This window comes from Macaca mulatta, chromosome X (genome assembly GCF_049350105.2).
Source record: "Macaca mulatta isolate MMU2019108-1 chromosome X, T2T-MMU8v2.0, whole genome shotgun sequence".
NCBI lineage: Eukaryota > Metazoa > Chordata > Mammalia > Primates > Cercopithecidae > Macaca > Macaca mulatta.
This window is the reverse complement of record NC_133426.1, coordinates 23,806,289-23,833,573: the sequence shown is the minus strand read 5'-3', so window position 1 is coordinate 23,833,573 and position 27,285 is coordinate 23,806,289. Positions and strand designations below refer to the sequence as shown.

Here is a 27,285-nt window from a genome sequence, read left to right as displayed (position 1 = left end):
CACCCTCCCTCCCCCCACCCCCCGCCCGCCTCGGCCTCCCAAAGTGCTGGAATTACAGGCGTGAGCCACCACGCCCGGCCTGAATTTCTTAAAAAACAAAAACAGGAGGGAGGAGGAGGGTATGCAGTATCCTAAATCCTCAGAACCCCTGGGGAGGAACCTTATTCCGACTCCACCAGCACTCCCAGGCCCGAGCCTCTAGCATACTTCCGACCTCGCTGGCTGCTAGATAGCTACTGAGGAATGTGTATTCTCAAATACTTAGGCTACAGGGCTAAGAAAAGACTGCTTCCATCTGCCTCAGTGGGACTCTACCAGTGTGAAAGGATACTCTCAAGGTATTTAACGACTCCCATTACAGTCCAGAAATTGGTGGGGAAAGTTAAAATATCTTTTCTTTTCTTTTTTTTTTGAGACGGAGTTTTTGCTCTGTTGCCCGAGCTGGAGTGCAGTGGCTCACGCTTGTAATCCCCGCACTTTGGGAGGCCAAGGCGGGCGGATCGTGAGGTCAGGGGTTTGAGACCAGCCTGGCCAACACAGTGAAACCCCGTCTCTACCAAAAATACAAAAATTAGCTGGGCGTGGTGGCGGACGCCTGTAATCCCAGCTACTGGGGAGGCTGAGGCAGGAGAATTGCTTGAACCCGGGAGGTGGAGGTTGCAGTGAGCCGAGATATGCCACTGCACCCCAGCCTGGGCAACAGAGTTAGACTCCATCTCAGAAACAAACAAAAACAAAAACAAACAAACAAACAAACAAAAAACAAGAAAAGTTAGCCGAGCATGGTGGGACGCGCCTGTGGTCCTAGCTATTCGGGAGGCTGAGGCGGATGGATCACTTGGGCCCGGGAGGTCAAGGCTGCAGTGAGCTGTGATCATGCTTCTGCCCTCCAGCCTGGCCGAGAGTCAGACCGTCTCAAAAAATAATAATAACAACATGAAAATAAGAAATAAGAGTGAAAGAGGCATCATTGGTTGAAGATAACTTTGGGGGGGTGTTATATAGTAAACGTATAGATTGACTGAAAGACACAGCAGTTTTAGAAACTACAATAAGTATCCAAAAAAGCACATTTGAAATTCCCCATATGAGACCTTGCAATGTCAAAATAAGGAGGGGTGGGGGGCACGGTGATCACACAATGGCTATGACATCACTCACTACATTTATACCTGGTACACAGAGCGCAGAAACGTTTCAGCTCTTGCTTGAATGAAGAACAGAAGCCTCTCTTTAGACAGGTCAGTGCCAGATAGTAATGTATAGCTTAAAATGTCTGTTAGTTAATGTACAAAAATCCAAATTCAGCGTTTAGATGTTCGGGAATACTGTATGAAAATTTAAATATTCAGAAGTGGAATGTATGCATTTTTAAAGTTTATGGTTTAATTTTTAAAATTTTGTTGTAATGTGATAAATTCTGGGGTAATTTGTCATATAGTCACAGATGCAAATACAGCAAGCAGGGATTTTAAAATAATGAACAGAAATATCTTAAAGGAGCTATTGGAAAAGATGGAAAGAAAGTGTGAACAACTTGGGAATTTCTGTGTCTTAGTTTTTTTTAAGCTTGTAAGTTTAAATCGGAATAAGGAAGCTTTTTTCCAAAAGATTGAGGTGATTCTGTTATCTCTCCCACGAAGTAGTCTACTTCAGCAAAACAGTACACCGTGTGCTATTTTGGCCTCGGGAAAGATAGAATGTTCGAGTTTGCTAGAAAGAGATAATGATCGCTTTTAGCGACACCTCTCACGGAAAGTTCATCGGGATATTGGTCTAGAGAGAAAATGGCGGCGGGGGGTGGGGGTGGGGGAAGCCGAAATACCTCACTTTAGGATCTGCTATGGGCAATGGATGCCCTAATTTAAGGTTAATTGTAGAATCACGGGCTTCCAACTGTGTATTTCCGTCATCTACACTTTTCCCACAAAGAGATGCCATAATAAATTTACAAACCAGTCCTATAGTCTAGTTTTATATTCTTAAGTCAAGAAAAGGTAATATTTAAAAAGTACTAGCTAGAATTCTACAGCTGATGTGTTAAAAATGAACAACAAAAATCACTGCCCTCTGAACGTTCTTATTTTGACGCAAGTGGAAACAGAACAGCTTTTTTAAATCCGGCATTATCTCCGGGTGGTGCAGACATGCAATTTTTTATGAATTTTCCCACCCCTGGGAAATCGATTTCTGAAACGTGTAATTGTTGTGCAGCAAGCCAAGTGGACAGTGACGCAATAATCCACTGCAAGTTGCCTTACAAAAATGATGTCATTTGGCGCAGATCTAGTCACTTTTATAACAGGTAGCTATGGAAAAGCTCCCTCCACGTTGTCCCCGATTCCCCCACCCCCACCGTGGCCAAGATGCAAAAAGACACTTTCCTGGCTTCCTAGCCCTCAACTTGTCGAGGGTGGGCGCACCTCAGTGGCTCGGGGCCCATCGCTCGTGCAGGCGGAGAGGGACCAAGGGGACGAGGACAGCTGAGTGTCCTCAGCCCCGACGGCGGCGCCGCGGGGGAAGCTGCGTCGGGCCCAGTCTGGGGCCGCGACGCCCGGTCGCCTGTTTTCCTCGGTGGGAAACCGCTGGCGTGGCGGGCCGGCAGCCGGGACGCGGGGCGCCGCGGGCGCGGGACAGCCTTCCCCGCCAGCCCCCCACCCCCGTTCCCACACCGGCTCCCGCTCCCGTGGCGCCGGAAGTGACGCGCTTTAGGCTGAAAGATGGCGGCATTGGCGCTCGACCAGGGGGAAGGTAAACACCCGCCAGGCCACAGGCTGGCCCCCTCGGGGCGCCAGCAGGGGCCGAGGGGGGGCCTCCCGGGCCAGCTCCCCGCCCCCAACGGCTTCCCACCCTCCGCCCTCTCTCCCAGCGTGGCGGGCTTCCGCGTCAAGACGACGGCGCACGGGGCCCCGTGCCGGCCAGCCCCGCCTCCCTGGGCGGGCCCCGGGCGGCTCCCGCGGCCCGCAGGGGGCGCGCGGCCCGGAGCGGCCCCCGGCTCGTGGCCCCGCACGCCCCGCCCCTTCCCCGCCCCTTTCCCGCCTTCCTCCACCCCCGGCGTGGGTGATCCCGAGGCTCGGCGCGCTTCGGGGCAGAAGCTCGGAGACGCCGTCCTCGACGCTACCTTCTCTGGTGCTTCTGTCTCTGCCTGCTGCCCCCCAGCCCTTTCCCCCGCCCGCGGCCCCAGTCGGCCCTCCCGCCGAGCCCCGCCGGGTGCTGCGAGGCCCCCGGCGTTGGCAAGGTCGGTCCGGGCCCCGACGCCGCGCCGCCTCGTGCGGAGCCCGACTGTCTGGTTTCGCGACTCAGCGCTGTCTTCTTTCCCAGGACTTATCCAGAGGGTGCTGCAGGCGAGCACGCTCGTGCCCCGCCGGAGCGACCCGGCTCGTGCCGGCAGCGGCCGCTCGTAGACGTCCGAGAAGCCTGCCGAGTGCCGTCCCGGCGCCCGACCGCCCACCCATTGGCCCGCCGGCCCGGTTCTTCCTGATGCAGACTGCCGTCCACTAGAGGCTGGACAGGACCCCCCGAGGTACGTAGCCGCCCCTGGCCGCCGGCCTGCGGAGCCCGGGCTTCGCCCGCGACCCCGAGCTAGGCACGAATTCGCCGGCCCTCTCTACACGGACCCGAGTCAAACATTGGGTAGACGCCGGGACCTCATTTGTCTTTGAGTTTACTTAAATTGTTTGAAATGTAATTTTTTTTTTTTCCCCAGAGAGAGCGAGAAAGAAAAAGGAAGAAGCATAATTCAGCCATTTTTTGCAGCACACAGCTGCAGGTACCATGATTATTTTTTCCCTAACCCGTTCCTTCCCTTTAACAATTCAATTTATGCCTGAAATAGAACTATGCGAAATGCGAGGCATAAAACTAGGAATCGGAAGGTCTGGGTTCGACTTGGGTGACTCTGAGAAAAAATCGCGTACCGAGCCTCGGTTTCTTATCTATGAAATATAGTCGGTAGTACCAACATCGCAGGGTTGAGAGGACTATATGAGGTCATATATGTGAAAATAATCCTTAACTGTAGAGTGTTGTAAGAATTCAAGGCCGTTTTTTAAAGTAACCTTTGCTAGAGTGGTTAATGTAGTGGCTAACTGTTGCTGCCTCTTTATTTCTATATTACAAATAAAAGCAAATAAGTACGGAATAATAGTAAAGCAGTGCTGTGAATCCATAGATCTATAATAGTCACGTTGCTTGGCCTTCCTCCTACGAAGTGCTAACTGCTTATTTAAATAACGGTATTCTTTAATTCAAATGTAACGTTACTGTAGGCGCTTTGCTTTTCCTCGTTCTAGGCCGCTTTAGGCCCCTTTTCTTACTCTGAATATTTAGTTAACACCTTACATTTGTTTAGTCTTTTCTGTTTTCCGAATTTGTTTGCCTTTGTTGATCTGATTAAGTGGTAATTTAGAAAATGCCTTGCAGACATACATACCCTAATTTTAATGCCTGTTTTTCATATCTAGGGAGCAGGATGCTCTAATACTTCTACTAATTTGAAAATTGGTTAAGAGCTTATCAATGCATTCATGTTTCAGTAATCCTTAATAGATCTAGAAATGTATAGAACATTTCAACTTTTTAGCACTTAATGTAATTATATAATTTGATTCTCATTTTTAATCATCACATGTAGTAGGTGCTTAGAGTCACAGTTTATCAGTGGTAGAGGATGTTAACTTGCACTCTTCATTGCTGATTAATTTGGGGAAAGAATAGGATAGTAAATATTTGTGGTTTGAAAATTGAATTTATTTTGCCAGAATTTATATGTGTAACAGATCAGTATGGATCATTTTTACTTGGCACATCAAAAATATAGTATGGTTTGGCTTAAATGGTCCACAAAAAGTGAAAAAGAAGCATTTTTGGGTACATTGTTATTTTTAGCTAACAAATGGTTTTGAGTAGTTAGGTTTTATTAAATTTATGATTGTCTAGTCCAATATCGGTTGTCTTTTCAGAGTATGCTTTTGTGTTTTGTAAAAAGGCAGAATAATAGAAGTTGGACAGGATTAACATAGTAAAAGGAAAAGCCTACTTCAAAGTGGTTGGTTTTATAGATTGGATTTATCACTTAACTTGAAGATAAAATTTTGACAAATCATTGCTTTATTGGGAATTTGAAGGTTTGACCTTCTCTCTACCTCGAGTCGGGTTATCTCAGAAACCTAACCTTGACCAGGGCAGGCTTGCCTTCATGGATGTTCAGAAGGGCCCCACGCTTGGTTTAATAATCTGCATGTAAAACTGGGATTGTACAGTATAAGGGTGAATGGTAAAAGTCATGCTAATTTAAATTTTTAATTTTCCTTTACTCAGAACGACATTAAACATAAAATTTAAAAAACACCCATGAGAGCCGGGAGCGGTGGCTCACGCCTGTAATCCCAGCACTTTGGGAGGCCGGGAGTTTGAGACCAGCCTGACCGACGTGGAGAAACCCCGTCTCTACTAAAAATACAAAATTAGCCGGGCGTGGTGGCGCACGCCTGTAATCCCAGCTACTCTAGTTCTAGCTACTCTGGAGGCTGAGGCAGTAGTAGAATCTCTTGAACCCGGGAGGCGGAAGTTCTGGTGATCCAAGATGGCGGCATTGCACTCCAGCCTGGGCGACAAGAGCAAAACTCCGTCTCAAAAAAAAAACGCCGTGAAATAGTCGAGAGATACAGAAGAAAGGAAAAAGCTTTATATTTTACTGCTTTTGACGACTTTTTTTTTTCTTTTTTTTAAGACAGAGTCTTGCTCCGTCGCCCAGGCTGGAGTGGAGTGGCGCGATCCTTGCTCACTGGAACCTCCACCTCCTGGCCTCAAAGGATTCTTGGGCCTCAGCCTGCTGAGTAGCTGGGATTACAGGCATGCACCACCACGCCCGGCTAATTTTTGTATTTTTGGTAGAGACGGGGTTTCACCATGTTGGCCAGGCTGGTCTCAAACTCCTGGACTCAAGTGATCCGCCCGCCTTGGCTTCCCAAAGTGCTGGAATTACAGGCGGGAGTCGCCGCACCCAGCTTTTTTTTTTTTTTTTTTTCCTCTTTTGAGACAGCCTTGCTCTGTCTCCTAGGCTGGAGTGCAGTGGCGCGATCTCGGCTCACTGCAACCTCCGCCTCCTGGGTTCAAGCTATTCTCCTGCCTCAGCCTCTCTGGTAGTTGGAATTACAGATGCGCGTCACCATGCTCAGCTAATTTTTGTATTTTTAGTAGAGACGGGGTTTCACCACATTAGCCAGGCTGGTCTCGAACCACTGACCTCAAGTGATCCGCCCGTCTCGGCCTCCCAAAGTGCTGGGATTGCAGACGTGAGCCACCGCGCCCGGCCATCGCCCAGCCTTTTAACGCCATTTTTCCCTGATTTTGAACAAGAGTCCCCGCAAATGATGTAGGTGGCCTGTTGTCAAGCCTGGCCTTTCCCAGTGCAAATGTTTTGAGAGTGAATAATGTTAACTGTGAGGAGAATGAATCTTTAGCTTAGAGGAGGTGGATTACTTTATTAGCATCTATTTTCTCTGAATTGGAGTACTATATCTCATGTGGTTTTTATTGAAGAGAAATGAAAGTTGGAGCAATGGGTGAGGCATTGTAGAACAGTGTTTAATCAGGAAGGCTCTGAAGTCAGGCGGACCCCAACTTCACAACTTTCTAATAATTATATAGCCTTGGGCAAGTTACCTAACCTCTGAGCTTTGATGTTCTCATCTTTAAGTCAGGGATGGATACAAAACATGGAAGGTTGTGAGGATTAAATTTATCCGTCTTTCCAACAAATATTTATTAAGCACTTATTATGTGCCAAGCACTGTTTTAGGTGCTGGAGATATAACAGTCAAGGAAGCAAAACCGCCAAATTGAAGCAGAAAGGAAACTTAAGTAAAATGGATAGCCTGTATTGCCATTTAGTATACTGCAGAGAAAAATAAAGTGGAGGAGCATGGGGATTGTCTGGTTGATGGGGCAGACGGAGTTTTGCAACATTAAAAGAGGGTGTTTGAGGAAGGCCTCACTGAAATGACACAAAAGACCCTAAGGGAACCATATATATCTGGGGATAGTGTGATCCTGGCGGAGGGAACAGGGTGTAGAGAGGCCTTAAGTTGGGAGTGTAGCTGGTTTTCAAGGAACAGCAGCACCAAGGGAGATAGTAATATAAGATGATTATTATTATTGCCATTTTAAGAATCATTGGAAAGGCTCTCATAGTTCATCTCTGCCAAGGGTATATGTTGTATTGCTGCTGGTCCAAAAGTGGAAGGCCTTTTCAGAATTTGAAATTTTAACTTTGGAAACAAATTAGGAAAGGCAAAATATGTTGTCAGGTTTTCTGTTTTTAATGTAAGACCCTTAAAACCCATCACGCTCAATCACTGAAACATACAAGAATGGATAGAAAAAAATACTCTTTGCTCTGATAAGATCTTTGAATTTAGTTAATGATATATATCATAGACTTTAATGATTTGCAGGAAATCTATATCATAACAGCAAGACCTTCCAAAATATTTAGTTTGGTTCTATAATTCTTATGAGGAACTGAAAGGCTAACATTACAGTATTTGTGATTTCATGTTAGAATAGAACTTAGATGATTTGGGGTTTTATTCCCCAGTAGAGGCTTTTCCTAGAATTCTCACTGGATCCAATCTCTAAAGGCTAAGGGAAGCTGTTTTCCATGACATCACTCTTGGACTACTACTAGTCATGGTGTGGAATAAGCAGAGAAGCATTAAATTAAAGTCTTCTGATGAAAAATAGCATTCAAGCAGGAGTGTTTTTTTCTTATAAGGGTTCTTGTATTATAGGATGACTAAATGCTAAACATACCTGAAAAGTGAAGTAATTTGGTGCCAGTCTGGAGGCTGGAGGACCCAGGGCCCTCCTAATAGCTTAGTTAAATGGTCATTTGCAGTTTGGTCCTGAGTTATAAAAATATTTTGATGACAAGCAAGAATTTCCAGTATTAAACACATTAAAGTTAACTTACACAACTGCTCCTCCCATATTAAAGTGAGTTTTCAATTTGAGTAGTGTATTGAGAGTAAAGTGACCGCTAATAGAGCTAAAAATTTAGTCTGTCTTTAAATTTGTCTTTTGTTTTAGATTGGTATGTTGAGTTGAGAAGTTGGCTGCTTTGAGATTGTCGAATTTACATTTTTTCGCTTTATAGGTTACAGAAGTGAGAAATGTTATGACTCAGAAATTAATTCTGTTTTTATCCGTAGTAAGCCTTTGCATTCTCTTTTCAGTATGCAACTGTGGCATTTTCTGCATAGGCATCAATTTTGGTAGGAGAACAGTTTGGGGATGAAGATAGTATGAAATTATTTAAATTTTTCATTGAGGATAAGTATATTATATCAACCTCTGAGAATCTAGCTTTTGCATTGAATACGTTAAGCTTTTGTATGAATTTTCAAGCAGCTGTGGAAGGAATGTGAAAGCAATGAATTATTGCTTATGGCATAAACATAGAGGTTAATTTTGAAATGTCTTTTAATTAATTGCCTAGAATTTTGCCTTCACATCAGAATGGCAGCCTTATAACTGAAAAGGAAGCATTTAATTTATTTGCCTTTAATTTCCTGTCCAGTTGTACCCCCACCAAACTTTTTTTTTTACTGGTCACTAGAGAGTTTGAAGTGTTCAAAATTTCTGTGACATAAATAGCAGTAATAGTCTTCCAGGGCACAGGTAGGAATAGGAAGAGGTTGAGGTTTGTGCGTGCATGTGTGTGGTCACTTATCTCTTATACTTTCAGTTCTCAAACCTGTGGTCTCAGGACTTCTTTTTACTCTTAAAAATTAGTGGGGGCCAGGCTTGGTGGCTCATACCTGTAATCCCAGCACTTTGAGAGGCCGAGGCAGGTGGATCACTTGAGGCCAGGAGTTCAAGACCAGCCTGGGCAACTTGGTGAAACCCGGTCTCTACTAAAAATACAAAAATGAGCCAGGCGTGGTGGTGGGCACCTGTATCCCAGCTACTCAGGAGGCTGAGGCAGGAGAATCGCTTGAACCCCTGAGGCAGAGGTTGCAGAGATCATGCCACTGTACTGGGTGCAGAGTGAGACTGTCTCAAAAAATAAACAAATAAAAACCAAGATTAGGAAGTTAACAACATTTCTCTAGGTCACACAGTAAGTACTAGTAAGCACTCTGATTTCAGAGGTGTTGCTCTTTCCGACCACACTATTTTGTATTTTTTGGAAATAGAATCTAATCTTTTTAGGTCTGTTACATGGTAACCTAAATAACTTTTTTTTATGAAGAATAACTTTTCTAAAACAGTTAAGAACTTGGTGAAAAGATTAGCATTGTTTTAAATTTTTGCAAATCTCTTTAATGTCTGGCTTAATACAAGCCAATGAGCTTCTCATCAGCTTCTGCATTCAGTCTGTTGCAATATCACATACCATGTGTAAACCTCTGGAAAACAGAATGAAAGTGAAAAAGACAAATAACTATTCTTTATTTGTGTATTTATTTTGAGAAGGAGTCTTGCTCTGTCGCCCAGGCTGGAGTGCGGTGGTGCAATCTTCATTCACTGCAACCTCTGCCTCCCGGGTTCAAGCAATTCTCATGTCTCACCCTCCTGAGTAGCTGGGATTAGAGGCACATGCCACCACCCCTGGCTAAGTTTTGTATTTTTTAGTAGAGACAGGGTTTCACCATATTGACCAGGCTGGTTTCGAACTCCTGAGCTCAAGTGATCAGCTCACCTCTACCTCCCAAGGAGCTAAGATCGTGGATGTGAGCCACCGTGCCTGGCTGACCAATAACTTTAAAAAAATTATTTTGATAATAATTTTGACATTGGGAAGCCCCTTTAGTGGGGACTGGAATCTTTTAGGACAACTGGATTCACTTGTCCCCAGATCATGCTTTGAGAATCCCTATACTGTTCATTCTTAGGCACAAAAATGTGAGGCTTTCTTTTATTTAGTCAGTACCAAGTTTATGAAACAAGATACATTCTTCAGTATTTCTTTCCTGGTAGTATAAGTATGCTTTGTCATTTGGTTTAATTTAGGTTGGTTCCCCTCTTGGGGAAAAAAAAACCCTACCATTTGAAATTCTGAAGGCCATGTATAAAATGTTGATAAACCTATATGTGAAAAGTAAGGATACAGAATTTTTGTACATTGAACATTTTGTCAGTAAATGTTTTTTTCTCAAAGCCTCTTAAATTTTTCCTCCAGCACTCACTGATTTAAAGAGTTCTTATTTAAGGTTTTTGTGTTTTACAATGATTCGTTTTCTTTTGGGAGAATGGGGCTACGCACTTCTTGTTGAGCATGCTGCTGCTGCCGCCGCTGTCTCTGCCATTGCAAAGTAGTTCTTATAATAGTTTTCTTCCTTAAATTGATGTAATTCTGTACTTACATTTCTTTTTAGAGACAGGGCCTTGTTCTGTCGCCCCGGCTGGAATGCAGTGGCTTCATCGTGGTTCACTGCAGCCTCGACATCTTCAGCTCAAGAGATTTTCCTGCCTCAGCCTCCCAAGTAGCTGGGGCCACAGGAGCATGCCACCAAGCTCTGCTATTTTTTAAAAAATTTTTTTGTAGAGACGAGGTCCAGCCATGTTGCCCAGGCTGGTCTTGAACTCCTGTATCAAGTGATCCTCGTGCCTTGTCTCCCAAAATGTTGGGATTACAGGCATGAGGCTGCTGCACCCAGTTAAAGAGTTATGTACACAGTTTTTTTTGTTTTTGTTTTTGTTTTTTGAGACATGGTCTCACTCTGTTGCCCAGGCTGAAGTTCACCGGTGGATTATAGCTCAATGCAGCCTTGGCCTCCCGGGCTCAGTTTATCCTCTGACCTCAGCCTCCTGAGTAGCTGGGACTACAGTCACACACCACCACATCTGACTAATTTTTGTGTTTTTAGTAGAGATGGTGTTTCGCCACATTGCCCAGGCTGGCCTCGAACTCCTGGGCTCAAGTAATATGCCCACCTTGGCTTCCCAAAGTGGTGGGATTACAGACGTGAGCCACCACACCTGACCCTGATCTGTTATCAGTCTGCATTATGATAAACCTTAGGGAGGCATGGGATTGGTAGAGAGGAGATTGAGGGTTCTCACTTAACGTTAATTCATTTATTCACCACCCTAACTTAACAATAAGATGACGATGATGATTATTAGTAATGTATGGATGGAAACCAAGATTAGGAAGTTAACAACATTTCTCTAGGTCACACAGTAAGTACTAGTAAGCACTCTGATTTCAGAGGTTTTGCTCTTTCCGACCACACTATTTTGTATTTTTTGCAAATAGAATCTAATCTTTTTTTTTTTTTATTGAGACAGGCTCTTACTCTGTTGCCCAGGCTGGAGTGCAATGGCACCATCTCAGCTCACTGCAACCTCTGCCTCCTGGGCTCAGGCAGCTTTCCTGCCTCAGCCTCCCAAGTAGCCGAGACTACAGGCACACACTGCCACGCCCAGATAATTTTTGTAGAGACAGGGTTTTGATATGTTGCCTACGCTAGAATCTAGTCTTAACTTTATTTCTAACTACTAGTTCTATGACCTTGAATAAAAAGTCAGTTCACCCGTGGACATTACAGTCTTTATCTGTGGAGTTAGAGTTGACCTGGGTCCTGAGTCCTGAGAAACTATACTCAAAAGGTGGGCTGGGGAGTTTCTTCAGAGTTAACTAGATCAGGCCTACTATTTTGGCTCTAGTAGCACAACATGAAGGGGCATGATAATAAGCCTTAATGTTACAGTGTACTTAAGGTCCATGCACCGTTCTGAGTGCTTTACATCCTTTAATTCATTTAATCCTCACAGCAACCTGTAAGGTAGGTTCTATTAATATTAGTACCCCAATTTTTTTTTTTTTTTTTTTTTTTTTTGAGACAGGGTCTCACTCTGTTGCCCAGGCTGGAGTGCAGTGGTGCGATCTCTGCTCACCGCAACCTCCACCTCGTGGGTTCAAGCAGTTCTCCCACCTCAACCTCCCGAGTAGCTGGGATTACAGGCGTGAGCCACCGCACCTGTCCAAGTACCCCAATTTTTTTTTTTTTGAGACAGAGTCTCACTCTGTCACCCAGGCTGGAGTGCAGTGGCGCCATCTCGGCTCACTGCAAGTTCCGTCTCCCGGGTTCACGCCATTCTCCTGCCTCAGCCTCCCGAGTAGCTGGGACTACAGGCACCCGCCACCATGCCAGGCTAATTTTTTTTGTATTTTTAGTAGAGACGGGGGTTTCACCATGTTAGCCAGGATGGTCTCGATCTCCTGACTTTGTGATCCACCTGCCTTGGCCTCCCAAAGTGCTGGGATTACAAGTGTGAGCCACTGCGCCTGGCCTGAAGTACCCCAATTTTAAAGTTTTCAATTTTATACTTTTTAAATTAATTGATCAATTTGAGATGGAGTTTCACTCTTGTTGCCCAGGTTAGAGTGCAATGAACTGATCTCAGCTCACTGCAACCTCCGCCTCCCAGGTTCAAGCGATTCTCCTGCCTCAGCCTCCCAAGTAGCTGGGATTACAGGTGCCAGCCACCACACCTGGCTAATTTTTGTATTTGTAGTAGAGACGGGGTTTCACCACACTGGCCAGGCTGGTCTAGAACTCCTGACCTCAGGTGATCTGCCCACCTCGGCCTCCCAAAGTGCTGGGATTATGGGCGTGAGCCACCGCGTCTGGTCCAGATTTTACATTTTAGAGCACAGAGAGGCTTGCCCCAATGTCACAGAGCTAATAAGAGGTAAAACCGTGCTTCAAACCTAGGCATCTGACTCCAGACCTATACCCTTACTTACTACTTCCGTCTAGAGACTATCATGTTAGTCACTTAATCACTGAGTATTTCACTGTTTTCTACTTAATACACGGTTACCATAAAAGTAAAATACTGCTGCTGCTCTAAAGTTGTTAGTCTTATCAATAAATGCACTGAGCTTTTTAGGTAGAAAATAAGTTACTGCATATGTCTCGGCTATCGCAGATTAGTTTTAGAAGTCTGTTTAGATCAGGTAAACTTCACAAATGCATTGCTGATACTTTAAAAGTAACTATAGTTTATTTAACTGGCATGCGTATTTAGTGCATTGCATATTTACAAAATCATATGAAAAGAATGAGAATTTTAGGACTAAAAATATTTTAGAGATTATGTCTAGTGCTCTTGTTTTTACAGATGCAGAGAGAAGGCCAAGAAAGTTTGAGTTACATAGTATTTCTGTTCTAAAACTATTAGTTAGGACCCTTGGTTATAAGTAGGAAAAATCAACCTAAGGTAGTAAAGAGGAAGAATTTATTCTAAGAATGTAAGGCTCTCTCAGAACCCAAGGGCAGACATAGAACTGGGTCTAGCGACTGGGAGAATGAGGTGTTCAGGAACGCTCCCTGTCCTCCTTTTGGCTTTATTCTTTCTCAGTTGACTGCCTTTCTCTGATCTTCAGCCCACATGGCAGACAGAAGTGGGTGCCCACAGCTGCTCTTTGACATGTTCCAGTTCCCGTCATACACAGTCAATACACGTCTCTCTCTTTTTCTCTGTTTCTCTCTTCTCTCCCCTCGCCTTTGCTAAGTTTCTGTTCATCTTGATTCATATTTCCCACTCCTGTATGACCATGAGTGACCGTGGCCAGGATCACAGAGTGGGAGGCTGCCTGCTAGGAATCCCTCTCGGCAGGCTGGGTGCCCAGAGGAGAGTGCTGTGTACTCAGGCAGGAGCTGTCTTTACGTATGTTTTTGGGGTCTTTTGACTCACAGTTTACCAATCCTCTTCCTCCTCCTCCTGTTTTTTTCCCCCGCTGCTTCTCTGCCTTATGATATTTCCACCATAGTAAGTATCTGGAACCTTGATTGTTGGTTTTTTGTTTTTTGTTTTTTTGAGAAAGCATAGTTTCTCCTTTTGTAAATTTAGATGGAATATTTTTCAGAAATGTGAATATTAACTGTTTTAGACCTTTTCAGGTAGTGATTAACTGTTGAACAGAGAGGGTGACTTTGACATGAAGTATGGTATTTTTAGGCATTGTCAAAATAACAGATTAATGAAACACAAAGTAGTTTACTCTCAAGTATATGAACACTAATTTCCAGCCTTCTATTATTAAATCTTCATTAAATGTGACCAATAAATCTTTATTTTTTCTTTTAGATTTGAGTCTTGTTCTACTGCCCAGGCTGGAAAGCAGTGGCATGATCATGGCTCACTGTAGGCTGAAATTCCTGCCTCAGCCTCCCGAGTAGCTGAGACTGTAGGTGCATGCCACCATGCCCATTTGATTTTTTTTTTTATTTTTATTTTTTTAAGAGATGGAGTCTCGCTCTGTTGCCCAGGCTAGAGTGCAGTGGCGCCATCTCGGCTCACTGCAAGCTCTGCCTCCCGGGTTCATGCCATTCTCTTGCCTGAGCCTCCCGAGTAGCTGGGACTACAGGCACCCACCACCACACCCAGCTAATTTTTTGTATTTTTAGTGGAGACGGGGTTTCACCGTGTTAACCAGGATGGTCTTGATCTCCTGACCTTGTGATCTGCCTGCCTCGGCCTCCCAAAGTGCTGGGATTACAGGTGTGAGCCACTGTGCCCGGCAGATTTTTTTTTTTTTTTTTTTTAATTTTGTTAGAGATAGGATCTTTGTTTCTCAGGCTGTTCTTTCAAGTGATCCTCCCGCCTCAGCCTCCTGAGTTGCTTGGATTACAGGCACAAGCCACCACTCCCTGTAGACCAATACAGCATGACAAGGCAGAGTGATCGTTGGTGACCATAATGATCCTGAAAAAAAAATGTAATGTCAAATTTTTCATCCGGTTTAATTTGTTGTTTTTAATTCTATTTCTTTTTTTCTATTACTACTTTTTTTTAGAGATGGGAACTCACTATGTTGCTTAGGCTTGTCTCAAACTCCTGGGCTCAAGCAATCCTCCCGCCTTGGCCTCCCAAAGTGTGGGATTACAGGTGTGAGCCCCACACCCAGCCCTATTCTAATTATTTGGAAAACTGGTAATTAGTGTGATGTTGATAGCCCTCTTAGACTGGTTATTCAAACACCACACTGTATGAGATTCCTTTTGTTCCCAGTATGCATTTGTGTATGTAGGAAAATTCTAAGCTCATAAATTTTACATTTAAAAATAATTCAAGCCTGGGCGTGGTGGCTTATGCCTGTAATCCCAGCATTTTGGGAGGCCCAGGCAGGCAGATCTCTTGAGGTCAGGAGTTCGAGACCAGCTGGCCAACGAGATGAAACCCTGTCTCTACTCAAAATTAAAAAAAAAAAAATTAGCTGAGCCTAGTGGCGCGTATCTCTAACCCCAGCTACTTGGGAGGCTGAGGTAGGAGAATCGCTTGAACCCAGAAGCTGGAGGTTGCAGTGAGTGGAGATCGCACCACTGCACTCCAGCCTGGGCAACAGAGTGAGACTCCATCTCAAAAAAAAAAAAAAATTTCTAAGCTGGATGCAGTGGCATGCCTACTCAGGAGACTGATGTAGGAGGATCGCTTGAGCCCAGCAGTTGTGTACTGTGATCATGCCTGTGAATAGCTACTGCACTCCAGCCTAGGGAACATAGCAAGACTCTGTCTCTAAAAACTAAATCAGTAGTTCAGATAAACAAGACCAAACTTGTAGCTTACTTTGATCTTAAATGTATTAGTAAAGGTGTTTTGCCAAGCATTGATTACAGTTTCCAGAATTTATTTTTTCCCACATTATAGATAGCCCTCTTGTGTTCTACCTTTCCAAATGAAATGATACAGCTTTCAATTAATGGAGTACTAATAAAAATTTGTTATTAATTTCATCTTTTATATACTTTGCAGTCTTAGATAAGTGAACCTTTAATGTGGTAGAATCAGTAGGACTTAAAGGTAGGTTAGGGGAGAGAAGGGAGGAAAGAGGGAACCTCAAATACCTCTTGAGAAGATGGGGAATACTGAAAAATCTGATGTGGGGGCAGAATAGAATTACGATTGTTTAGACATGTTGCTTTTGAGATGTCAAAATGGGATCATCCCAAAATGGAGCACCCAGAAGTGTCTGCTAGGCAGTTGATTCCACATATAAATGGACTGGAGTAAGGATGGAGATCTGGACAGAGATTATCAAGGTATTGGTGAAAGTGCATATAAGTAGAAACCATGGATTTAGGTGAGCTCATTTAGGGAGACATAGTATTTATTTATTTATTTATTTATTTATTTATTTATTTTTTGAGATGGAGTCTTGCTCTGTTGCTCGGGCTGGAGTGCAATGGCCGGATCTCAGCTCACTGCAAGCTCCGCCTCCCGGGTTTACTCCATTCTCCTGCCTCAGCCTCCTAAGTGACTGGGACTACAGGCGCCCGCCACCACGCCCGGCTAATTTTTTGTATTTTTTAGTAGAGACAGGGTTTCACCGTGTTAGCCAGGTTGGTCTCGATCTCCTGACCTCGTGATCCACCCGTCTCAGCCTCCCAGAGTGCTGGGATTACAGGCTTGAGCCACCGCGCCCGGCCAGGGAGACATAGTATTTAGATGAGAAAAGAGGCAAGAACAGAATCCTGGGGAATGTTTAAAGGGTAGCTCAAGAAAAGTGAGCTCATCATGAAGGAGATTGAGAAATGAGCAGCCCAGGACTAGGAAGAGAATCAGGAACACAGTATCATGGAGCTGAGAGTGTGATGAGCTGAGCATAATTTATGCTACAGAAGGATCCAGGGAAATGGGGACTAGAATGTAACCTCTGAATTGGACCAATTAGGGCCTTTTAAAGAGATTTTTATGAACTTTTTAAAAAGCAATAATACACTTTTATTGGAAATAGATTAGAAAACACAGATTAGCAAATAGGAAGGGATAAAAGTAAAACTACCTGTTTTATTTATCTATTTTTATTTACCTATTTTTATTTATCTGCCATTTTTTATTTTTTATTTTTTTGAGACAGGGTCTTGCTCTGTCATCCAGGCTGGAGTGCAGTGATACAATCTGAGCTCACTGCAAGCTCCACCTCCCAGGTTCAAGCGATTCCCCTGCCTCAGCCTCCCCCTACCCAAGTAACTGGGATTGCAGGCACCTGCCACCACACCCAGCTAATTTTTGTATTTTTAGTAGAGACAGGGTTTCGCCATGTTGGCCAGGCTGGTCTCGAACTCCTGACCTCAAGCAATCCGCCCAACTTGGTCTCCCAAAATGCTGGAATTACAGGCGTGAGCCACCACACTTGGCCTACTCTACCGTTTTAATGTTTTTGGCATTCTATCCTTTTATACTCTTTTTCTTTTTTCTTTTTTTGAGACAGGGTCTCACTGTGTCATCCAGGCTGAAATGCAGTGGCATAATCATGGCTCACTGCAGCCTCAACTTCCTGGACTCAGGTGATTCTCTCACCTCAGCCTCCCGAGTAGCCGGGACTACAGATGTGAGCCACCGTGCCCAGATTTTTTTCTTTTTTTTTTTTTTTTTTTTTTGAGACGGAGTCTCGCGCTGTTGCCCAGGCTGGAGTGTAGTGGCCGGATCTCAGCTCACTGCAAGCTCCGCCTCCCGGGTTCCCGCCATTCTCCTGCCTCAGCCTCCCGAGCAGCTGGGACTTCAGGCGCCCGCCACCTCGCCCGGCTAGCTTTTTGTATTTTTTTAGTAGAGACGGTGTTTCACCGTGTTAGCCAGGATGGTCTCGATCTCCTGACCTCGTGATCCGCCCGTCTCGGCCTCCCAAAGTGCTGGGATTACAGGCTTGAGCCACCGCGCCCAGCCTCTTTTTTTTTTTTTTTGAGACGAAGTCTTGCTCTGTTGCCCATGCTGGAGTGCAGTAGCACCATCTTGGCTCACTGCAGCCTCCACCTCCCAGGTTCAAACAGTTCTCGTGCCTCAGCCTCCCAAGTAGTTGTGGTTACAGGCATGTGCCACCACGCCTGGCTAATTTTTGTATTTTTAGTAGAGATGGGGTTTCACCATGTTGGCCAGGAACTCCTGACCTTGTGATCTGCCTGCCTCAATCTCCCAAAGTGCTGGGATTACAGGCATGAGCCACAGTGCCTGGTCCCCCGCCCCTCCGCATTTTTTTTTTTTTTTAAAGAGACTGTCTCACTATGTTGCCGAGGCTGGTCCCGAACTTCTGGCCTCAAGCAATCCTCCTACCTCAGCCTCCCAAAGTGCTGAGATTATAGGCATGAGCCACCATGCCTGCCTTTTCTTATTTATTAGAAAGGGTTTTTTGTTTTGTTTTGTTTTGAGATGACTTTGGGCTGGGATAACTATTGAATAAATGGGTTAATCTGTCAGGAAGTTGAATAAAGGGTATCATGGACAACATACTGATAAAACAAAGTAGTAAATCTAGTGATAGTTTATTCATGAGAGTGGAGAAGTGGCATCTTTTTAGTGCGTGCATAGATGCCACCTTTTCCTTCTCGGCAACTGAGGGCTCAGCCAAACCCAGAGTACAGAGGGATTCCCAAATGGCACTTACCTCCATACCTAACACAGTACCTGGCACACAGAAGGGCTCTTCCTTTTAGTAAATGAAATGGGAGGGCACTGACAGAGTGGTAACACTGGCAGTGACAGCCTCCCTGAAAAAGGGGGTAGAACAAGTGACAGCAGTTGACTGCAGTGCCAGCTGCTTCTCTGGACGGCTCGGGGTCCATCCAAACACCTAACCAGGGGAAGGACAGAACTTGGGAGATTAGGTCCCGCAGTGTCACTGGTGGAAATTCAGAGCCGTAGATGTTGGCTGCCACATCCTTAGTGCTCTTTTAGGCTGGTGTGATTTATAGATCGTGTTCTAGCAAATACCTCCAACATATGATCCCAAGTCATGAGGTATTCTAGAAGGTGCTTAAAAAATGGCTGTAGTATCCCAGAGATTTGTCCATATCTGTTGTTCTTAGTTTGGGAACATCTTTCATAGTGCATCAGTGTTATATCAGCAGGGAATGCCTCACAACTATTCGGTGGATGAAACTGCCCAGAGGCACTGAAGATTGGCCCAAGATCAAAGGGTCAGTCAGCATAGTTTTTGTTTAGCAGGGCAGGGATGGAGGACAGGCAGAGAGTTAAGGGATGAAGGCCCTAGTTAGAAAGTGGTTGCTCTGATATGGGAAGGTCTAAACTGGAGAAGGACAGAGGGTAAAGTTAGATGATAGACCAAGTGAAAGGAGAGTAGGAGGGTTAAGTGAGAAGTTGACAGTTAAGATTTCAGATGTAGACCAGTTCTGGATCAGGGACAGGTCCAAGTGGGGTGGGAGTAGGGTTTGCAGTGGAATAAGTGGGGAGGTTGTACAGTTGAGATGGTCAGGTAGATTTGACTTACAGTTTTTGGATGGGTGATCTTATGTGAACATTGAAGAGGTGTGTGAAAGATGACTTAGCCAGGTGTTGAAGTCTTTTTTTTTTTTTTTTTTTTTGTGATGGAGTCTTGCTCTGTCTCCTAGGCTGGAGTGCAGTGGCGTGATCTTGGCTCACTGCACCCTCCGCCTCCCGGGTTCCAGCGATTCTCCTGCCTCAGCTTCCCAAGTAGCTGGGATTACAGGTGCCAGCCACCACGCGTGGCTAATTTTTGTATTTTTAGTGGAGACGAGGTTTTGCCATGTTGACCAGGCTGGTCTTGAACTCCTGACCTCAGGCGATCCACCCTCCTAGGCCTCCCAAAGGGCTGGGGTTATGGGCGTGAGCCACTGCGCCTGCCCCCCCTCCCCTTTTTTTTTTTTTTTTTGAAATGGAGTCTAGCTCTGTTGCCCAGGCTGGAGTGCAGTGGTGCAGTCTTGGCTCACTGTGACCTCCACCTCCTGAATTCAGGAGATTTCTCCTGTCTCAGCCTCCAGAGTAGCTAGGACTACAGGCACCCACTACCATGTGCAGCTAATTTTTGTATTTGTTTTTTATTTTATTTATTTTGAGACGGAGTTTCACTCTTGTCGCCCAGGTTGGAGTGCAGTGGCGCAATCTCGGCTCACTGCAACCTCTGCCTCCTGGGTTCAAGCGATTCTCCTGCCTTAGTCTCCTGAGTAGCTGGGATTACAGGGGCCCGTCACCACGCCTGGTTAATTTTTATATTTTTAGTAGAGATAGGGTTTCACCATGTTGGCCAGGCTGGTCTCAAACTCCTGACCTCAGGTGATCCACCCACCTCGGCCTCCGAAAGTGTTGGGATTACAGGCATGAGCCACCATGCCTGGCCTTTAATTTTTGTATTTTTAGTAGAGACAAGGTTTTACCATGTTGCCCAGGCTGGTCTTGAACTCTTGACCTCAAGTGATCCTCCTGCCTCAGCCTCCCAAAGTGCTGGGATTACAGATGTGAGCCACCATGCCTGGCTTAGGTGTTGAAGTCTTCATCAAATGTTTGAGAGTGATTGATCAGAAGATGTGTATGGAAGTGATAAGGGGTGACAGAAGATGAATTTTCATCTGAACAAAAGGCCAGATTTTAGAAAAAGAACAATAGAAAGCTAAGAGAGAGAAAGCTCGGAGGCCGGGCGCGGTGGCTCAAGCCTGTAATCCCAGCACTTTGGGAGGCCGAGGCGGGTGGATCACGAGGTCAGGAGATCGAGACCATCCTGGCGAACACGGTGAAACCCCGTCTCTACTAAAAAAATACAAAAAACTAGCCGGGTGAGTTGGCGGGTGCCTGTAATCCCAGTTACTCGGGAGGCTGAGGCAGGAGAATGGTGTAAACCCGGGAGGCGGAGCTTGCAGTGAGCTGAGATCCGGCCACTGCACTCCAGCCTGGGCAACAGCGCGAGACTCCGTCTCAAAAAAAAAAAAAAAAAAAAAAAAAAAAAAAAAAAAAAAGAAAGCTTGGAAAGTAGGTCTGTAAGCTCTAACAGCTTTTTTTTTTTTTTTTTTTTTTTTTTTTCTAACATGCATGGGAGTAGGGATAGAGGTTGGAGGCAGGAGGCCTGGAAGCTGTGACTTTTTTTTTTTTTTTTTTGAGACGGAGTCTCGCTCTGTCGCCCAGGCTGGAGTGCAGGGGCGCGATCTCGGCTCACTGCAAGCTCCGCCTCCCGGGTTCACGCCATTCTCCTGCCTCAGCCTCCCGAGTAGCTGGGACTACAGGCGCCCACAACCGCGTCCGGCTAATTTTTTGTATTTTTAGTAGAGACGGGGTTTCACCGTGGTCTCGATCTCCTGACCTTGTGATCCGCCCGCCTCGGCCTCCCAAAGTGCTGGGATTACAGGCGTGAGCCACCGCGCCCGGCTAAGCTGTGACTTTTAGGAAAACTATGTCTCATTTAAATAAAGTTGAGGAGGGAACTTTCTGTGACCAACCTGAGCATGTAGGGGAGTTTGTTTACATTGAAGTAAGGTTCCACGGGGCACAGTGGAAAGGTTTGGGAGGGAATTCAGGGATGGAGGATGGGTCATTGGGGAAGAAGCTGGGAGCTGTGTAAGGATGAGAATTAAGAAGATAGATGGCCTGGGAGGGGGTATGTAAAAAGGAGAAAATTAATTTGCTTCATAAATAGCCCAGTAGATTGAATTAGTGACTGGGCGCAGTGGCTCATGCCTGTAACCCCACCACTTTGGGAGGCCGAGCCAGATGGATCACCTGAGGCCAGGAGTTTCAGACGAGCCTAGCCAACATGGCGAAACCCGTCTTCGCTAAAAATAGAAAAATTAGCTGGGTGTGTGGCAGGTGCCTGTAGACCCAGCTACTTGGGAGGCTGAGGCATGAGAATCACTTGAACCCAGGAAGCAGAGGTTGTGGTGAGCCGAGATTATGTCACTGCACTCCAGCCTGGACGACAGAGCTAGAGTCTGTCCCCAAAAAAACAAAAAGTAGACTGAATTAGTTTATTCTGCTGTATTTAAGAGATCTAATTATAGTTCTCTGCTGTTTCACCTTCATTTCTCTGATACGGAAAGATTTGGTTTAATTTCCTTTAAAATTATATATTTGTATTTTTAAATATATATGCATCACATCATTATTGTTTTTCAAAGTAAGGGTAATGAGGTAAATGAAAAGAAAGCCTCTCCTGAAAACCCACTACCCAGGGACATTATTTTGGTACATATTTCTCCAGACTTTTTCTCAGCTAACAAATAATATGTGTGTTTAGTTTTTGAAGATGTACTCAGTATACTGTGGTCACTTGCTTTTTTTTTTCCATACAACATCTGGTAAATATTCTTTGTAAAAATAGTTAAACTGTTGGCATCATTTTAAATTGTTAAAGTAATTTATTGTAGGACCGTATTATGTTTTAATAATTTGTTATTGGACTTTTGAATAGTTTCTAATTTTTTAATAATAAGCCTAGATAGAAAAACCTTATATGTACAACTTGGCTATTTATTTGAATATTTCCTTTAGGTAAATTTCTAGGAGTTTTCAGGTATACTTTTTAGTTTCATTTTTGTCCCTTTTTTCATAATTTAGTGTTTGGCTGTGAAATCCTTTTTATGTTGCTAATTTTGGAACATATTTAAAGTATATTTGATTAACAGTATGAAATCAATGGAATAGGCATATATTATTTGTAAGATAACAATTTACCATTGTTTGACGTATATATGTGTGTGTGCGCATATATATTTTTATGTATATATATTTATTTATTATTATTATTATTTTTTTTTTTGGAGATGGAGTCTCGCTCTGTCTCCCAGGCTGGAGTGCAGTGGCGTGATCTCGGCTCACTGCAACCTCCACCTCCCGAGCTCAAGCGATTCTCCTGTCTTAGTCTCCTGAGTAGCTGGGACTACAGGTGCATGCCACCACACCTGGCTGCTTTTTGTATTTTTAGTAGAGTCGGGGTTTCACCATATTGGTCAGGCTGGTCTTGAACTCCTGACCTCAGGTGATCCACCCACCTCGGCCTCCCAAAGTGCTGGGATTACAGGTGTGAGCCACCGCGCTTGCCCGACATATGTACATATTTTTAAGAGATAGGGTGTTGCTCTGTTGCCCAGGCTGGAGTGCAGTGGTGCAATGATAGCTCACTGTAGCCTCAAACTCGTGGGCTCAAGGGATTCTCCCACCTCAGCCTCTGAAGTAGCTGGGGCTGCTGGCAGTGTGCCACCATGCCCAGCTACTTTTTATTACTATTATTATTATTTCGTAGAGACAGAGATTTGCCATCTTGCCCAGGCTGGTCTCCAACTCCTGGGCTCAAGCGATCTTCCTGCCTTGGCCTCCCCAAGTGCTGGGGTTACAGGCATGAACTATTGATGTATCTTTAATAGATTCTTTTCCTTAGGTAGGAAAGCCAAAAACATTAGTCTGCAAACCTTCAGTTTGTCTTCTCCCAAAGGACTTGTACATTTTGGACTTAGGTAGTGGAATTGAGATAATAGCAAAAATTGTTAAAACTCCAAGTTAATATTCTCTTCTGAATGCATGGAAGTGTTTAACATTGTTGTCTTTGATTACTTTTTTTCCAGGTGATTCATGGCAGGGGACGTGGAAGGATTCTGTTCCTCCATCCATGACACCAGTGTCTCTGCTGGTTTCAGAGCACTGTATGAGGAGGGATTGCTTCTTGATGTCACTCTGGTTATTGAAGATCATCAGTTCCAGGCCCATAAAGCACTCTTGGCCACCCAGAGTGACTACTTCAGAATTATGTTTACTGCAGACATGAGGGAACGAGATCAGGACAAAATTCATTTAAAAGGTCTAACAGCTACTGGTTTCAGCCACGTCCTGCAATTTATGTACTACGGTACTATAGAGCTGAGTATGAATACCGTTCATGAGATTCTTCAGGCAGCCATGTATGTTCAGCTTATAGAAGTGGTGAAGTTCTGCTGCTCTTTTCTCTTAGCGAAGATCTGCCTAGAAAATTGTGCAGAAATTATGAGACTCTTAGATGATTTCGGCGTAAACATCGAGGGAGTCAGGGAGAAGTTGGACGCCTTTCTGCTAGACAACTTTGTGCCACTCATGTCTAGGCCTGACTTTCTGTCCTATCTGAGCTTTGAGAAGCTCATGTCTTATTTGGATAATGATCATCTGAGTAGGTTCCCAGAGATAGAGCTGTATGAGGCTGTGCAGTCTTGGCTGCGGCATGATAGAAGACGCTGGAGACATACCGATACCATCATTCAGAATATCCGGTTTTGCTTGATGACCCCAACCAGCGTTTTTGAGAAGGTTAGTGTGTTTGAAAGTAATAGACGGTACTCATCATTTAGTTAAGGCAGTGTATGTCTTTATAGGTAAGATTCACAGACTTAGTTAGGAGCCAAGAATGAATAACTTATAAGAGTACTTTATGTGTAAGAAGCCTGATTTTTTGTGCATTTAGGTTTTCTGAAATACATTTTGTGGGTGAAAGATAAACCACGTAGGTAGTAGAATAGTTTTATTTTAAAAGTACTTTTAAAGTTGAAGCATAATTATTTTATGCAAAATATTACATGTTTGCTGTAGCTTTTCATTTCACAAATTAAATCAGAACCGAGTCAGACTAGATCTCTTTTTAAAAATAAATTTAAGTAATACATGCAGAAATTGGCATTGAGAAGAGTTCTGCATGGTATACATTAATAGAGTTTCTTATTCTTCTAAAATATAGCAAGGACATACAAAATAGCTCTTGAAAACCAATAGGCCCTAATGGTGATTTTCTTCCCTACTCTTACTTTCTGGTTTTCCCTGTTCTACTGTGAATAGTAACTAAATTTGACAATGAAAACATGTTATGTGTCTAAAAACATCATTTTGGCATTTCTAAACAAGTAGACTATAAATCCTCTGTCTACATTGATCAACCATCCCTGGGCACATTTTACCATCTCTTAAAAATAGTCTTTCTCTGAAACAGCCTTGCCCTTTTTTTGCATGTAAGCATGTTCATTTTTATAGAGTTTCACTTGTGATCCTTTCTTGCCCAAAGGTCATAGAGCAGATTTAGTAATTGCTTAATAACTTAATTGGTTTCTAATCACATGGTTACCTCTGGGGCTCTGTTTACTTCTTGCATCTTCTCTTTTTTCTAGAAAGCACACTGAAAACTTGGTCGGTCACCTTTCATGTTAAATAGTTCCTCAGCTTTAGTTATTAGACCTGGTTATAAAAATATCTGCAAAGGAGGGTTGTTTATGCCATTTGAAAAATAAACCCATTTGCGCCTTTGAATAACAGCAGCCTGACATTTTTTTTCCTCCAAAATGCTGTGAAACTGAGAATTCAGTTTTGTGGATTTTTATCTTTTATTCTCAGAATGTATTGATACAGCAAAAATAATTGAAACTAAAGTATGTGTGTATATATATATATATATAATGTTTTTTAAAATTTGAGATGGAGTCTTGCTCTGTCGCCCAGGCTAGAGTGCGGTGGTGCGATCTCGGCTCACTGCAAACTCCGCCTCCCGGGTTCAAGCGATTCTCTTGCCTCAGCCTCCCGAGTAGCTGGGATTACACAGGTGCCCGCCACTGCACCTGGCTAATTTTTGTGTTTTTTAGTAAAGACAGGGTTTAACCATCTTGGCCAGGCTGGTCTCGAACTCCTGACCTCATGATCCACCTGCCTCGGCCTCCCAAAGTGCTGGGATTACAGGCCTGAGCCACCCCCCGCCCGGCCAAGGATATATTTCTTAATTATTTTTGGTTTAGTGATAATCAGCCCTACATCAATTATGTAAATCATTTGTCTCTGATGTTTTGATTTTTTTTTTCCTTTTGTTTTTATTGCTTTCTTTCCCTGGGGAATCCTGTTTTGTTTTGGGTTTTTTTTTTGGTTTTTGGTTTTTGGTTTTGAGATGGAATCTCACTCTCGCCCAGGCTGGAGTGCAGTGGTGTAATCTCGGCTCACTGCAGCCTCTACCTCCTGGGTTCCAGCGATTCTTCTGCCTCAGCCTCCCGAGTAGCTGGGATTACAGGTACCCACCACCACGCCTGGCTAATTTTTGTGTGTTTTTAGTAGAGACGGGGTTTCACCATCTTGGCCAGGCTTGTCTCAAACTCCTGGCCTCAAGTCATCCACCCGCCTCGGCCTCCCAAATTGCTGGGATTACAGGCATGAGACACTGTACCTGGCCCCTGTTTTGTCTTTATACATTAAATGCAAATTCTTTCCCACTGCTAGAACAAAACCCCTCCAACCTCAGTCTAGATGGAAGGTACTATGAAATAAAAGGTGAGATTTTCCCTCTTGTCAGACAATATGATAGATAATTGATAGCAGTAGATTTTCTTTTTTTGAGACGGAGTCTAGCTCTGTCACCCAGGCTGGAGTGCAGTGGCGCTATCTCGGCTCACCGCAACCTCTGTCTCCCAGGCTCAATCGAATCTCATGCCTCAGCCTCCTGAGTAGCTGGGATTACAGGTGTGAGTTACCGTGCCCGGCCATAGTAAATTATTTTAAGTGCTGAGCTTCAAAGCCTTCTTATAGTCCAGTGATCAGTTCAAGGCAAACAAAAGTGACAGTAGCTGAAAATTAACACTAGACTATCAGGTAATTTTGCAAATTGTAAAAAACGTCAGTTATATCTACTGGTGGATTCCTTTGGCATGTGCAGCATAGGAGGTGGTTATTACCCATTGGCCAGACATTGGGAGTTATCAGAATAAACATGTTGTTAAGGCTTCCTTCTGGAATTATTTTCTTAGGAAAATTTAGTAAGGACCTAGCCACAGAGAGATAATTGTTTTTTGTTTTTGTTTTTATTTTTGGAGACACGGTCTCGCTCTGTCACCCAGGCTGGAGTGCAGTGGCACGATCATGGCTCACTACAGCCTCCCTCTCCTGGGTTCAGGTGATCCCCCCACGTCAGTCTCTGAGTAGGTGGGACTGCAGGTATGCATAACCATGCCTGGCTAATTAAAACAAAATTTTTTTTTTTTTTTTAAAGAAATAGGGTCTCACTATGTTGCCCAGGCTGTTCTCAAACTCCTGGCCTGAAGTGATTCTCCCAACCTGGCCTCCCAAAGTGTTGGGAGATATGAGCCACCATGCCTGGCCTATGTCTCTTTTAATCTATGAGGATGTTCAAACATACAAAAAGTCGAGTAAATAATATAATGACCACTTGTACAGCTATCACTTAGATTCAAGAACTGTTAACATTTGCTGTATTTGCTTCATATCGATTTTTTTCTGGGTCGAACATTTGAAAATAAGTTATAAATATCATGACACCTCCTCCTATATACTTAACATGCTTCTCCTAAGCGTAAGAACTTTTTCCTACTTAAGTACAATACTAAAATACTATTCTACCTAGGAAAATTAGCAAGACCCTAATATGGTTATCTAATCTTTCTTCATCTAGAACAGTTCTTCGCTCTTTTTTTTTTTTGAGACCAGACCACCAGTTGCCTCAGTGTGTCCTACATTCTGGATGTCTCTGATAACTTCCTTGTGTTGGTGTTAACTTAGTTCTTCTATTCCCTTTATTTCCTACTA

At 44.1% G+C, this 27,285-nt stretch overlaps 1 protein-coding gene across 5 annotated transcripts in view; it reads left to right on the top strand.

Moving 5' to 3' along the window:
* The first annotated feature begins 2,489 nt into the window (after positions 1 to 2,489).
* Positions 2,490 to 27,285, top strand: part of KLHL15 (kelch like family member 15) — a 48,261-nt gene continuing 23,465 nt past the window's right edge. Inside the window, exons 1-4 of one of the 5 annotated variants that reach the window (XM_077987584.1) lie at positions 3,091 to 3,238; positions 3,322 to 3,523; positions 3,707 to 3,769; positions 23,316 to 24,027. In XM_077987584.1, the coding sequence (XP_077843710.1) occupies positions 23,323 to 24,027 (705 nt within the window). In that variant the 5' untranslated portion in view covers positions 3,091 to 3,238; positions 3,322 to 3,523; positions 3,707 to 3,769; positions 23,316 to 23,322. 5 annotated transcript variants of the gene reach the window in all.